This window comes from Papaver somniferum, chromosome 1 (assembly GCF_003573695.1).
Source record: "Papaver somniferum cultivar HN1 chromosome 1, ASM357369v1, whole genome shotgun sequence".
In the NCBI taxonomy this organism is placed as follows: Eukaryota; Viridiplantae; Streptophyta; class Magnoliopsida; order Ranunculales; family Papaveraceae; genus Papaver; species Papaver somniferum.
In genome coordinates, this window is record NC_039358.1 from 14,489,254 (window position 1) to 14,505,173 (window position 15,920).

Sequence of the window (15,920 nt, forward strand, 5' to 3'; positions counted from 1 at the left end):
ATTTCATCACAATGTCCTTTTCAGGAATAGTCTTACCCAATACAAAAGATGCATTAGTAATTTCAAACATTTTGTGATTAAACTCGTCAAAAAATTCTTCATCTGCCATATGAAGTTTTTCCTAATCAGAATTTAGGTTTTGTAGCCTAACTTCCTTTTCACAAGTATTACCTTCAACTAAGGTTTCTAAAATATCCCACGCATCTTTAGACCTTGTTCACGTAGTCACATGGTTCTGATGATCTGGGGTAATGGCATGGATGATACATTTAATCCGTCAGAATTTTGCTTTGCAGAAAGAATCTCGGTAGCATCATATTTACCAATATCCTTTGGAACAGTTACATCGCCTTCTGCAACTTCCGGAGGATCATAGCAATTTACCACATAAACCCATGACTGAAAATCACGCGCTTGAATAAAGGCACGCATAGCAATTTTCCGCCATAAGTAATTTGAGCCATCGAAGACTGGTGGTACGTTTATAGAGATAACACTTATTTCCATAGAGTCAGATCGCTACAAACACAGACTTATGAGGTCTTGAACGTGTTTGCCTGCTATGATACCAATTGAAAAGGCGGGGGTCTAATAACCACACCCAATATCTCGCTTAGCAATCTGTATGAAAAAACTCCAATATACTTTCAAGAGAATCAACTAGACAGTCAAATTCAATCTTTAGAAAAGTATATCAAAGAGTTTATATCTCAATTTCTCAATTCAATCCGCAATCAAACAAATAGGAGTTTGCGAGCCCGATTGAATAAGATAAAGAACTTGGACAGTATCACAAACCAATATCCAAGTGTCAATCGATTCAATCAACAGCCCAAAGTATGGATCCACTAATTGATTGATCTTAACGCACAACCTGTGATTTTCAATTATATAAAAAAATATAATGCGGAAAAGAAATAACACATACACCGGAAATTTTGTTAACAAGGAAACCATAAATGCAGAAAAACCCGGGACCTAGTCCAGCATTGAACACCACACTGTATTAAGCCGCTACAGACACTAGCCTACTACCAATGAACTTCAAAATGGAATGTAGTTGATCCCTAATCGATCTCACACTGATCAAGGTACAGTTGAGCTCCTTATGTTTCTGAACCCCAGCATGATTCTACGCACTTGATTCCCTTAGATGATCTCACCCACAACTAAGAGTTGCTACGACCCCAAGTCGAAGATTTGATAAACAAACTTGTCTCACACAGAAAATTCTATTGAGATCGATAAATCTGTCTCCCACAAAAATACCTATAAGTTTTGTTCCGTCTTTTGATCAATCAAGGTGCACAAGAATCAATTGATAAACCAGACTTATATTCCCGCAAACAACCTAGTATTATCAATCACCTCACAATAATCTTAATCATATGGAAGCGAAACAAGATATTGTGGAATCACAAACGATGAGACGAAGATGTTTGACTACTTTTTATCTTGCCTATCGGAAACTAAATCTCGAGCAAATCTTAGAGAAGATAGTACTCAATACGTTGGAAACGGGAAAGAATAGAACATGCAACTACAGAGAAAATAGTTGGGTTTGGCTTCACAATCCCAATGAATTCTTCAAGTCGTTAACCTACAGGGTTTTGGAAAAAACCTAAGGTTAAAGGAGAATCGACTCTAGTCGCAACTAATATCATACAGGAGGTTTCGGGATTAGGTTTCCCAGTTGCTAAAGTTCTCGCTTATATAGTTTTCAAATCAGGGTTTGCAATCAATGTTACCTTGGTAACAAAGCATTCAATATTCACCATTAGATGAAAACCCGATTAGACTCAAGCTAATATCTTTCAACCGTTAGATCGAACTTAGCTTGTTACACACAAATGAAATGTACCTTCATTTGGATATAAGTAACCGTACCTAAAAGTGTACACCTTGTTGGATCAACAATAGTTAACCGAGTTAGCCATATAAACATTTTCATATCAACCTTATTCATCTTAACCATAACTAGTTCAAATGACTCAAATGAAACTAGTTCTAGATTTGTTCAATTGTTTATATTTTCATAGAAGTATACAAGACACAATTGAAGCAAAGTCGGTTTGATTCACTCGAATCGGTTCATGAACATTATAGCCACAGTTTTCAAAAGATGCCTTATTACATTAATGTATTGGTTCATGACATAACCGATTTTTGAACATAACTCACTCAAGTATGCAAATGGGTACGCATACCCTAAGTAGCCGGACTTGGACTGTGTTCTACAGTACGCAAACGGGTACGCATACTATCACACATACAAACTTCAGTTGAAATAAGTACGCGTGCGGATACGCATACCAAAGTTCTCGGACTTCAACTGAGTTCGCCAGTACGCGTATGGGTACGCATACCAAGGCTCCCGGACTTCACCTGACCTTGGCAGTACGCATACGTGTATGCATACTATACTGGTCTTGGATCAACATATGTGGAAGTACGCATACTATGTCGATAATCCAATTAAGGTAAGTGTTCTAAACTCCATTTCAATCATTGAAACATTCTTACATACCGACAATAGATGTCTCACACAAACTATTAGCTTCAAAGCAATTTTCAAGTGATCGAATGATCAATACGAAACATTCCGAGTCTACATTAAATGAGTGCCTCACATAAATCATATAAGATGTTACCAGACGATTTTCACATGATCATATTTTGACTTTCGTCAAGAATATAATATGAACTTAGTTAAAGCGAAAGCTTACCAACGTATATTTCGAGAAATATGTAAACGAGTTAAACTCAGCTCGAATTATCAAATGTGTATAAATCGAATATTATATAGTTATATGACTTTTGTCTCAAATAAGAGATAGAGTATAAATAGACTTTCCAAGTGATAGATGAGTTTCAGTCTCCATATACCTTTTGTTGATGAAGTTCCACAATCTCCTTAGTAGTTCTTCGTCTTCAATTGATGAACACCGCGAAGTCTAAAGCTCAACTACACAATCTATCATAGTCCGAGACATCGCTACAACTAGACTAGAAATCAAGACTTGTAGTTTTGATCACTAAACTTGACAAACAAGCTTGAGATAGCAATGCTTGCGAGTTCGACCGAGCAGTGCTCTAATACTAACTATCTTACATGTTTTATTATTTCATATCTCCTTGGTATGGGATTGGCACCTGAACATCCACCTTAGGATTTATAATCCATTTGGACGGAGAATGGACAAAGATACCATCATAAGGACACCTAGGAGGCTTCCGAGGGTATTGTTGGAAAACTAAACAGAATTTTATATGAATGAAAAATTTCTTGTCTAGTACTTAATGAAGTTGAGTTTTGGAGTAGATTGGATTTTGACCAATTAATTTTATGGTCCAGTTAGTTAGGGTAGTTTCAATTTAGAAACAAAAAGAAACCTTTTCGGATAACGTGTGAGGACATAACATTTCATATGAAACTCTTGAAAAAACCTCATGAAGCATCGTGATGTTTCAATAAAAGGTATTCATAATCAATCAATACCCTGTACATTTAGGTTAAAATAACGATTAGAAAACTAATTATCATTCTACTACAATTATATAAATTATCAATTAAGTTTGTATCAAAAGGAGAGTTCATCACTTTAATTTTTTGTTAGTTGTTTCTCGAAGTTCGGGGTGTTATTACATCAAGAAGTAAGTTGTATCCTTGAGGACATATAATAATACGTAAGCACCATTGCGGGGTGAATCTGTAAGGCTAGAAAATATAATCCTTGCCTCGACTTCAATTTTTTTTAATTGGTTTTGCATTTCTCCTCCTCTTTGATTCTTATTGTAGTTTGTACACAAGATTTCCAACAGGTACTCAACAGGGGTTTTAATTCTCTTACCATGAAAAATAATAGGATATTCAAGAGGAAACCCAAATTATCTTCTACATCCACATAAATACGAGTATAATTCCATTCTTTGTTTAGAGAGCGTCTGATTAATTATTAGGCGTAATAAGATTATCAACATAACTAGTAATCTAAATTAAACTCTTAAAATTCCATAAATAGATAAGAACCTTATACTAATTTATTAAGAATGGTAAATTCTTCATCCCAACAATCTTGCTGTCCAACAATGAAGTCCATGCTCTAACCGGAAATAACTGATCAACAATAAAAAGAGTTTCATGTTCCAAAGCAATAAGTCTATCTTCCATATTATGTAAATCAAAGACAAACATAGAGTCATCGTGGATTGTAAGTTGGAAATCACCCTTCAGCTTCTCCTAAAATCTCTTAAACATCATAAAAGGAAGGCAACGACCGAAAAACAACCAACTAATCACCAACCTTTCACACTTCTTAATATCAACACCAAACTCATAATCATCCAGTACCATCACTCTCCCCATTCACAACACTAGCTTCACGAAACTCCATAGGAATATCAGTCACATACTCAACATGCGATTTGCTAACCTTCCTAGCCCAATCTTCAGATCTAGAATCTTTCTTATTCTAAAAAAATTCATCCCTCATTACCAGATCTCTCTTAACCCCAATAAGATACTCGGAAACATTACTAGATTCATCCCCAACTCCCTGAGTAGAAAAAAAACTCCACATGTAAACTAGATCCAACAAAAGCCATAAACCAACTCAAATAAAAAATAAGAAGAAAGAAAAGAGAATTAAGTAATTGAAGAAACACCAACCGTTATCATAAAACACCAGAAAAACCATAAAAAAGAAGAACAATCTCACCAGAACGAAGAAGAAATTCCTTTGACTTAAGCTGACGTCGCCAAAAAATCACCCTCTAACGCTTTTGACTTTCTTTTTCTCTTTACTTAACTTATTTAAAGTCAATGATAACTTATTTTGTTGATGAGATTAATTTTGGATTGCAGTTGATTTTGGTTCATTAAATAATTAGGCTTTTATTTTCTTCAATTATTATTTAGGATTAATATAGGGAGGATAAAAACATTTATTATATCCTAGCACACTCCTTAACGAAGCCCCTAATCATTGGGTAGTTTTGAGAAAGAAAATTTTGATAAAGTACCCTGTTTTTTTGGATACCCACTAAAAAATGTCCCCGTTTATTAAAATTTGTTAAAGTATCCTCACGTTAGTTTTTCCATCTAGTGTTAGTTAAGACTAATTTACTTTACATATTTTCCCTTTAATTATTGCCACATTTATTTTATACGACATTTTTCAGGTTCGTCGAGTCTGGTTCGGGATCATTACACCGCTGTCAGGTTCGTTACATCATTCCCCCAAAAGGGTTCATCTTTTCAAGTGTTTGGGGTTTTTGGTTGGAAGAAAATCGACCTTCTACAACATTTTTTTAGGTTCGTCGAGCCCGGTTCAGGATCGTGACAATGCTTTTAGGTTCGTAGAACCGGTTCAGGATCGTTACTCAGTTTTCAGGATCGTCGGATCGTTTACCCTCCACACCAAGTAGATGTAGTTCAGGGATAAATAGGACTTTTAATTCGAAAGATAACCGCTAAGGGTGCACACGGTACGGTTCGGCTCGGTTCTTGCCGAGACCGAGTACCTGTACCTTACACCCTTCGGTACCAAAAAAATGGACCGATCCCGGTACCGAGTACCTCGGTTCCGGTTCCATTTCAGGGGGAAAAAAAATCTACTGCCCTGTTTTTTACTTTTTTACCTGTTTTTTACTTTTTTACCTGTTTTTTTACCTATTTTTCAATATCTCAAAGCAACAACTAATAAGTAGCAATATTAATAGCAAACCAAACAAACAATGTCTTGAAAATCTTAAAAAAGAAGTAGCAGTAGTCACAGACACACACTAAGTCTTGAAAATGAGAAAATCTGGAAAAAAAACAACTAGCAGTCTAGCAGTGCTTCTGTAATCTTGAACTTGAAATGAGAGCTTGTTGACTGAATTATGTTTATGCCCACCACAGGTAGACGAGGAATGCACAAATACCAAATGACAAACCTTGAATGTGCAGTATCAGCAACCCTCTAGAATTACTGAATTAGTGAACTCCAAGAACTTAAATCTGCACTTCAGCACCTAATCAAAAGCACAAGAAAAACAAATAAATTAGATTTCAACAACATTTAATAAACCCAATTCAGAAAACCCACTCCACTCATACACTTGATCAAGTCAGATAACTTCTCAGTACCTATTGATTCTTCATTTCAATAAAATCCATTTTATTTAGACAAACATGGAGGTGATGAAACATAAGAAGATTCATGAAACATAAGAACTAACTACTTGTCATTCTTGTCCTGCTCTAACATGTAATTGCAGTTAACTACTTGGTACTTATATAACATCATCAACAAAGTCTAACAGCAGTATAATGAACCAAATCGTAATCCCAGATTGCTAATTGTAACTAGTAGGAACACCTAACCCATATTAACTTTATAAACAAAAGTTACAAAACCACAGAATTGGAGCATCACTGCAAGTAAATGCACTTTGACAACACCAGAAATCAGAACAATTACTAACACCCTAATTTCATTAACAAAAAGAAAAAGAAGTACTCAAATTACTAAAACAACACCATTACCATTCAAAAATTAGCACTAGACACTAGACAGTGAATTAGGAACAACATAATCCAAAACAAAAACAAATCTCTAACCTTTTCCTTCTCTTTCTCCACTCCCTTAGATAATCTGATTGATACTTAATCCAGTTCAGTTCCTTTCTTTTCCCTTTGTCTTACCCTGTGAAAGTGAAACCCTAATATAATCAGACATAGATTTCAATATTAAAAGATTCAAAACTTCACAAAAGTAATATTACCTTCTTGAAGATCAGATAATGCTGTCATTCAAATTATGAAGCTCAATTATTGCCTGTTGAACAGATTAGGAAGAAAAGAAAAAGTTGAACCCCAATTAAAATTCAAAACTAAAACAAACCAACAACTCAAATCAAAATGAATACATAAAAATACAAACCAATGCTCAGATTCATCAAAAATGCCCAAAAATAAATAATTCATGAACAACCTAATCAATCCTCAAAGTTCACTGGATCTAGACCAATCAAAACCAAAATCATAAAATTCTGATAACAACTAAACATGATTTGGCGAATCAAATAAAACAATTAGAAACCACATACAACATGATCTTCATAATGAATCACCACAAAAAATTACAAACCTAACTTCGTAATAAATCACCACAGAAAATGAAAATCCGCAACATCTGATTACCTCTTAGTAAGAACTGAGACATAAACTCATATCAATCAACGAGACAGAGGAGTAATCCAACAGAGTTCTTCACTTATTCAGTTATTCTCCTTCTCAGAGACAGAGGAGAGAGTCGAGAGATGGAAAGAATAAAAATTAGAAACCCTAGCCTATAATGTTTGCTTATATACCACCACTTAATCCAACGGTTATTATTGATCTATCATCCCCTACATCTGACGGCTACAACCAATCGGTACAGACGGTACGGTTCGGTACGGGACTAGGCCAGGGCCGTGTACTTGTACCTCCCTAGCCTCGGTTCCTATTTTTAGGACCGGTACCTGTACCCCGTTCCTCGGTTCGGTACAAAACCAGGTACGGTTCCACCGGTTCCGGGACGGTCCGTCAGTCCGGCTCGGTTCCTGTGCACCCTTAATAACCGCCACCTATCAGTTATCTGGATGAAATTTGACTTTTCAATAAAAACGGGGTACTTTAACATATCTCTAAAAAAAACGGGGTCCCTTTTTAGTGTAATATGAAAAGTAAGGGTTATTTTATCAAAAAGCCCTTTGACAAACTCCTATACTCTTGAACTATTGGCGAAGAAGGGAAGAACCTCATTTCTCCTAATAAAACCTTTTCTCAGCCCTGAAACCCTAAAAAAAAAAGAAATTCCAAAACCTTTAGTGGGCATGGCATCACTGAAAGAGATCTTAACAAGAAGACCAATATCAGCGACAATCAGATTAACAGTACCAGCCGGGGGAGCAAGACCAGCACCACCAGTTGGACCAGCGTTAGGTCAGTATCGTTTAAACCTAATGGCATTTTGTAAAGATTTCAATGCAAGAACACAAAAATACAAACCAGATACTCCAATGGCAGTGACAATCACAGCATTTAAAGATAATACATTTGAATTTACTGTGAAATCACCATCAGTCACTTGGTACTTGAAAAAAGCTGCTGGGATTGAATCTGGTAGTGGTCGTTCTGGTCATGTTGTGGTTGCAACTTTAACACCTAAACATATTTATGAGATTGCTAAAATTAAACAATCTGATCCTTACTGTCAGTATATGAGTTTAGAATCGATTTCTAAATCCATTATTGGAACTGCTAAATCTATGGGTATTAAAGTTCAGAATGAATTGGATTGAAGATGAGAGATTGGGCTAGCTTCTCAATTGCGGCAGTGATTTGGATTTAATGTTTTGAAGAATTGCTGGGCAGTTTTTCATTTCTAGGGTTTCGTTTATTATGATTATTAGTTTCTTTTGTTTTTGCTGTTTATGATGAATAATAAAGAAGAACTATGTTTAATGGTCATTTGAAGTGTAATGGCAAACTATGAATGAAACTCATTTTTTTCTTTTTCTTAATGTTCACAGTTGGATTTGTTTGATTCATTGTACTAGTAATTTGGTGCAATTTTCTTGTTTGCGCTTTGATGTTTGATTGTCTCCTTATTGGAGTTAAAAGTTTACGTTTTTAAGTTCAAGGAATTACAAAATATACAGAGACAAACGAGAAAGAGAAGAAGATGAGGCTGGAGAGCTTATTGAAAGTATACGCATCGGGCTTGCCAAAACCCTAGCATCTGTAAGCTAACTTCACGTGCTTTAAGTTCTTTCTGCCGAGTTTTTTCTAGTTTTAGGGTTTTGTGAAAGACTTATCTAGGGTTTAACATCCATGGTGAGAGACATGATGTGATGAAATTTTGTAGTAATTGCATTGGTTTTGTTTAGCAAGAAACTTCTTTATGTCAGTTTCATGGTTGTGTTTGTTAATATTCTTTACCGAAAATTTCATGGCAGCTGATGTATAAAACTCGTTTCCACAGGTTAGTAGCTTTCAGGTCCTTTGCGGCTCTTGTTTAAGAGATGGATAATACGTCGCCTCTGACATTGATTGTGCCTGATCACATTCTTGACCCGTTGCTTGTTAGTGCTAATTGTGCCAAATTAGAGCAAGCCCTCGAAAATCTTATAGAAACTGCTAAAACTCCTGATGGTCGCTTGAAACTTGCTTCAGCAAAGATCCTACCTATAGTTCTTGACCTCACGAGATGTCAGATCTTCTCTTCAAATCATTATATTCTTATGTTATCTTTTAAACTCCTTAGAAACCTTTGTGCGGGAGAAATATTGAATCAAAATTGCTTTATAGAGGAAGATGGAGTCGATGTTGTTGCTAAGGCATTGGATTTAATTAGTTTTGATGCCAACTCTAGTGATGAAATTATCGAGATTATCCGGTTTGGCTTGGAGCTTCTAGGAAATGTATGTGGAGCAGGGGAAGAACATCAGGCTGCTGTTTGGTCTCAACTTTTTCCTGTTGTATTTAAAGATATTGCTGGACTTCGGGTGAAAAAAACTTCTGATGTGCTGAGTATGGTTATATATTCTTGCTGCCACGGAAGTAATGAAATAATGAGACAGCTTTCTGAGGTTCCAGGCTTACAGATTGTTGCAGAAATTGTTAGAACTGCTTCAAGAGGTAACTTTCTGTGTGTTCTTATGCAAATGCCGTGTTTTGATCTCTTGTTGATATGGCAACCTGTTTGAGCATGTTTACTGTGTTATGCAACATACTTGTGTTTTTGTATATTTAATGTTTTTTTTTTTTTTTATTAGATGGTCTTGTAGAAGATTGGTTGTTGGGGCTTCTTGCAAAAATCTGCCTCGAGGAAGCTTATTTTTCACCATTATTTTTTATGTTGAGCACAACTGGTGCACACGAGCAGAACAATAATTTGAAGGAGACTGGTGACATCTTTACACTAGAGAATGGATTTCTATTGAGTATCCTCTTTGGGAGCTTGAACAAGAAACGTAATGAAAATGTATCCAAAGAGTTCGCCCTCTCCATTCTTGGAATACTGAAGAGAGTTATTACAGTAGTCAATTTTTTCTCGAGAGGCCAGTCTACGCTTCCAACTGGTACTCCTGCAGTTGATGTTCTTGGGTATTCAATCAACATTTTAAGGGATATTTGTGCACAGGATAGAGTTAGGAACTGAAGAATCAGTTACTATCGTTGATTTATTACTGTCATCAGGACTTTTAGATCTTCTTGTAGATGTTCTTCGTGAGCTGGGTCCCCCTTTGACAATCAAGAAATCTATTCGACAAGAGAGCCCTTCTATACAATTGAAGGTTTGCCCTTATAAAGGGTTTCAGAGGGATATAGTTGCTGTTATTGCTAATTGTTTGTATGGGATGAAGCATGTGCAAGATGAAATTAGGCAGAAAGATGCTATCCTTTTGCTGTTGCAACAATGTGTTACTGATGATTATAATGAGTTTTTGAGGGAATATGGAATATGGGCAGTGAGGAATTTGCTTGAGGGAAACGAAGAGAACCAGAAAGTAGTCGCAGAATTGGAGATTCAAGGGTCTGCAGATGTTCCTGCACTTGCTGAGTTAGGGTTCCGGATGGAACTGGACCCGCATACTCGGCGTGCTAAGCTTGTCAACATCTCACCGTGTTAGATTTTTCTGAGCTTTTCTTGTTTCGTTTGTTTTTGTTGTTTATATTATGAATAATAAAGAACTATGTCTAGTGATCAACTGAAAACAGTGTATTGCAAAACTATGAATGAAACCCCTTTTTTTCTTTGTTCAAGTTGGTTGATTCACTGTATCAGAAATTTGGTAGGATTTTCATTTTGTGCTTCCTCGACTGATTATCTCATTATTGGAGTCAAAAGTTTCTCGCTGGGTATGATTAATTCCAGATGCTAGACCGATGGCCCTTGCTGGGTATCATAAAACTCACTTTACAAAATTTTCGTTTATTAGAACCAAGCAATGTTCACTTTGGCAGAATTTGGTGCGACTCATGAGTGAAATCTGATAAACGTTATTCCTATAGGTAACTGCATATGGTGCAGGTAGGATAACACAAAAGTGCCCGTTCCAATAGATGACAGGTCCCTCGATCATGAGATAATCAGTCTCTTTTGAAGCTTCAGATGTCTGACTACAACTCAATTCTCTCTTCTTCCGGATTTTAGCTTTTCATGCTTCCTGGGTAACCAAGTTGTATATTAACAGAGTACAAATTTCTATTTCTCGGGATAACATGTGCAAATTTGTAGAGACTACTCTTAGTCTGCTATAACCCCGTCACAAGAAACCTAGTTCTGTCTAAAGCTAATTTTGCCAGTTATGTTTCCCTTGCACTGCTGTCTATTGCGCAGTTGATACACTGGAGTATATAGCGAACCAAGCATTCACCATTCAATATTATGTATTATTTGTACAGTTCCGTTACAACGCCGTAAAATATCTACCTGTTATTCATTCCCTTGTGGGAAGAACATGGCAAAATCTTAAATCAAAGAAAGACAAAACTGATACATTAAGTTACTTGATTGGACTTTTCTTTAAATTATCAGATGGCCCAGCAACATCTGCGAGGAACAAATATGAACCAGAACATATGAACTTAGTAAAATTCAAAAACAAAAATAGCATATCATTCTAATTGGTTTAGTTTTGCAAAGATACCAGTTTCTCTTTTCTTGGCTTCTCCTTCGGATTTCCACACAATGTCATCCAAACCAGTTGATATGTTCTTGTAAAACTGCATTTTTTTTACAACAATTTGTCTAATGAATAATATCACACAGTAAAGTATAAACTTCAGGATTGAATGAAAATCGCAAATGATTAAATGTTTCTTTGACGATGTTCGCTGAGTAATACGTAATGACTATTATACCTTGTGAAATTCAAGTGTATCTCCACCAGCTTTACGTAGCTCGACCATGTACAATGAAGGAGCCACCTCAAAAACCTGAAGGAAACAAATATGCCACATTAGCAGGTATGCGTCTTATAGTTCACAAATTTCGTTTTTAACAACCAACTATTAACAAACTGAAAGCCAGTTTTCTTGATCACGAGAAACACGAAGAAGCCCCAGTAAACAGCACAAAGACGTTTAATTTGATAGTTTAACTTTTCCTTTGGTTTTCAAAATATAAGAGGCCAATTAAGTACCTCTGTTGCAATGGACAAAGGTCCTTTTCGTCCACTCTTACCTCCATGAAGCTTCATCTGAAACAATTACATGAAAAAATAATTTATCAGGAAAGAAAGCTATATAGTAGAAGCGTTAGGAGGGTGATGATCCTGTACCTTGTACTGATTCTTTTTTACATCAAATCCCAAAGGAGTGGCAGCTTCTTCGATTTTAGCAAGTATCTCTTTGGCCGGAAGTTTGGAGGTAAATCTAGTTTCCCTTTTAACAAGTCCCTAATGAGAGCAGAAGTATAAACAGTACCACACTAAGCAATGGATTATAGCTACACGCGAAAAGGTAAAAGAGAAATAACAGGCATTCACGACTAAGCATAGATGACTGTTGACTACAACCTAAATACCAGGTTCACTGATTTCGAGTTTAATACAAAGCAAATGAAGCATACCATCTGCTTATCAAATAGATTGCTGAGATTGAGACCCTGGGAATGAGAGATGAGTTCAAAGGCATTCATGGTAACTGGTCTTTCATCCCTCCTTTCTACAACAAGATTTCTGCTTTCCTGTGTCAAGAAAGAAACCAGTAACTAAAACTCAATACTACAGCCTTCTCTGACAGTCACTAACTATACATATGCTCGGTTTATACAGTTCTATATCATTACGAGAAAAATTACCGCAGCTTCATTAAAAAGAGCGTCGACATCATCAAGATTAATCTCTTCTTGTTCAAAGACTGGTGGCTTGTATCCTTTCTTAAACCACTCGTTTTGTAATAACTCCGCGAAAGTAATTCTCTGTTGAAGAATAGCATTATAAAGTTCAGGACACAGACTACATTCACCCGCACTCCTTGAATATGAATGAATATGTTTCACAAATGCTCTATATTTCAAAGATAACATAGAAGTAACAGAGTGAAGGAATTACTGTTGAAGGATTGGGGTCAAGGGTCCTTTTGATTAATTTCTTTGCACCGGAAGAAAACCATGAAGGAATGGAAAATTCAGCCTTAAAGATCTGCAATCAGACAGTTCCTCATAAAAATCAAGGTGAAAGTTTGATGTTTTAATATAAATCCTTACTTAAGTATCTACAGTATAATAGGTGAAGACTTCCAAAATCCTTTGTTTCGTAAGTCCCATTCTACGACACCAATTAAAACAAAACCACAAATGAAACACTCCAATTTATCAAGCATTAAAGGTATGCCATTGATATTGTAGTGTCTGCACTATATATATATATATATATATATATATATATATATATATAGAATAAATAACATCCACGCATCTTATTTTATTTTCAGAAGATCAAAGAAAACGGCAGCAAATGAATCCTAGATCCACTAAGGACATAGATTTCAAGCAACGAACTAACATAGTATTACATATGATTGCCATCGTCAGAAAGCTCACCTTTTTGTATAATTCCATGAGGTTTGATTCTTCGAAAGGAAGATAGCCTGCCATGAGGACAAAAAGGATTACACCACATGACCAGAAATCTGCCTTAGCTCCATCATAACCTTTATTGTTGATTACCTGGAAAAGAAGTAGAAGGATATAGCTCAAATAACACAAATATAAGAGATATATGAAGAGGATTAACAACGGGTGTTTGAGAGGAGAAAGGAGAAAGTTAGTCTCACATTAAGAATTCAAATTGTCCGAAGCTATAAATACCTCTGGAGCGACATAATTTGGTGTCCCACAGGTCGTGTGAAGTAATCCATCTTCCTGAAAATAAAAACCAAACGTAACTTAATTGCAAAGGTTACATTTTCCGAGTTATTTACAATCTATTCATGAAGGTAAACTCTGAAAGCAGGAAAGTGATCAAACAACTACTTAAGCATTAAAAAAATCCCATAGTCCTTGTTGTTTTTCTCGTTAACATGAAAGATCCAATTCCATAGCATCATAATAAAGAGTCTATCCTTATCTGCAATCATAAGAGAGGAATTGTTTGACACTCACTCGAAGTTGCTGAGGCAGAGCACTTAGTCCAAAATCCGAGACTTTAAGATCCCCATTACCATCCAACAGCAAATTCTCAGGCTAGTAAGTACACGAAAGCAGTTGTCCTGCTGATTGAGAGAAGATGCAAAATAATAACCAAAACCACAACAAAAGCGAAAATAAATGCAGTGTGGTATAGTAAAAAATTTGCTACCTTCAAATCTCTATGGAAAACTCCTCTACTATGGCAGTAATCCACAGCATGTGTTAGCTGCTGAAAGTATTTCCTCGCTTCATCTTCCTTCAATCTACCTTGTTTAGCCTAAGTAATGTAGGAGGAAACTATTAAGCAAACACTAGCCTAAGTAATGTAGGAGGATACCATTAAGCAAACACAAAGTCTACGAAACTACATGTCAATCTATATATCCTCAAAAATGACTGAGAATTGCCAACAATAAAATTCGTAGTCAGGGAAAGAAGAATATCTTACAATTTTGTCAAAAAGTTCACCACCTGTGATAAACTCCAAAACAATGTACACCTTTGTCTTACTAGCCATAACCTACACCAAATAGTGATCCCCATTTTTACAAAAATCATGAATAAACAAACCTCACAATTCACAAACAACTTACAATAATAGTTGTAACATTACCTCGAACAAACGAACCACATTCGGGTGTCTAACCAATTTCATGGTTGATATTTCGCGCTTAATCTGCATAATTCACATCAAAATGAAACTTCAACCCTTGAAACAAAAGGATACAAATTCGAATTGAAACTAACAAAAACTCAAAAGGGTATTATCTGAAAACCTCAAATTTTTTGGGATCATATTCTTCTTATGTCTTCCTAATCAAACTAGAATCAACAAAAAAAAAAATCAAATTAAAGAATCAAAATTATACCTGACCAATCATCTTATGTTTAAGAACTTTTTCTTTATCAAGAATCTTGATGGCAACATTTTCCCCAGTCTCAACGTTTTTAGCAAACTTGACCTTTGCAAATGTTCCTTCTCCAACTGTTCTTCCCAATTCGTATTTCCCTACTCTGGTTGTTCTACTACCTCTACCACTACCACTACTCATCCTTCCCTCACTTACTCTCACAATTTCCTCTTTTCTTCTTGAATTTTTTTTTACTCAGATTTGCAAAATCAAATCGAATCTGGCATCAAGATCTTCAGTTTTTAAGTGCGTGTTAAAAGTAAACTCAGTAGTTTACATTTTTCCTTAAGTACTCCGAAAAGATTTAGTACTTTCTTTTTTTCTGTTATGCTTTTTTAAGATTTTGTTGCGTGGATCCTTGTTTTTGATCAAGGAAAGAGGAGGATGGTTTCGTATGTGTATTGACAACCGTTGGATTCAGATGTTGGAGGAAAGGATGATGGTCAACTTTGGCTGATTTGATTTCTCTCTCCTCTTTTCATCTAAATAATTGCAATTAATTGAACATTGAGTGTCACTGTCAACGGTGAATAATAAAAGGATAAAGTTTAGGAAACGCGTTTCATATGCGGAGCAGGACCCACATGGTTTTTTCTTTTTTTAATAGGAAAGAAGAAGCATTGAAAACCTTGCTTGATTAGGGTATACCCAAATTAATTGGGATAACCAAATGAGACAAAATAAGGTTATTTTGAAGTAAAACACAAAGTCCCTTGACCACATATTTACAAAGATGGCTAATCTATCCTTGATTAATTAACATTAATAAATACGATTAAGATAATTAATTTAGTTAGTTATTTAGTTGATTGAAATTTTGGAATTAGGTTTTATTTTA

At 35.6% G+C, this 15,920-nt stretch overlaps 2 protein-coding genes, 1 long non-coding RNA gene and 1 pseudogene across 3 annotated transcripts; 2 read left to right on the top strand and 2 right to left on the bottom strand.

Annotated features, from left to right (window-relative positions):
* Positions 1-3,918: 3,918 nt before the first annotated feature.
* Positions 3,919-4,890, bottom strand: LOC113326192. The gene is made up of 2 exons (XR_003348348.1): positions 4,719-4,890; positions 3,919-4,556 (listed from the first exon to the last, which is right to left on the bottom strand). It is a non-coding gene; the product is annotated as an uncharacterized LOC113326192 (long non-coding RNA).
* A 2,864-nt stretch (positions 4,891-7,754) lies between these two features.
* Positions 7,755-8,559, top strand: LOC113279620 (54S ribosomal protein L19, mitochondrial-like). Its single transcript, XM_026528300.1, has one exon. The coding sequence runs from the start codon at positions 7,864-7,866 to the stop codon at positions 8,329-8,331; it is 468 nt and encodes a 155-aa protein (XP_026384085.1). The 5' UTR covers positions 7,755-7,863; the 3' UTR covers positions 8,332-8,559.
* Positions 8,560-8,663: 104 nt separating this feature from the next.
* Positions 8,664-10,795, top strand: LOC113279611 (annotated as a pseudogene).
* Positions 10,796-11,391: 596 nt separating this feature from the next.
* Positions 11,392-15,392, bottom strand: LOC113279625 (CBL-interacting serine/threonine-protein kinase 23-like). Its single transcript, XM_026528304.1, has 15 exons — positions 15,041-15,392; positions 14,785-14,847; positions 14,620-14,691; positions 14,341-14,448; positions 14,145-14,225; positions 13,851-13,904; positions 13,584-13,709; positions 13,093-13,182; positions 12,840-12,959; positions 12,609-12,725; positions 12,319-12,435; positions 12,181-12,237; positions 11,900-11,974; positions 11,686-11,761; positions 11,392-11,588 (listed from the first exon to the last, which is right to left on the bottom strand). The coding sequence occupies exons 1-15, from the start codon at positions 15,221-15,223 to the stop codon at positions 11,542-11,544; spliced, it is 1,386 nt and encodes a 461-aa protein (XP_026384089.1). The 5' UTR covers positions 15,224-15,392; the 3' UTR covers positions 11,392-11,541.
* Between the last annotated feature and the right edge of the window lie 528 nt (positions 15,393-15,920).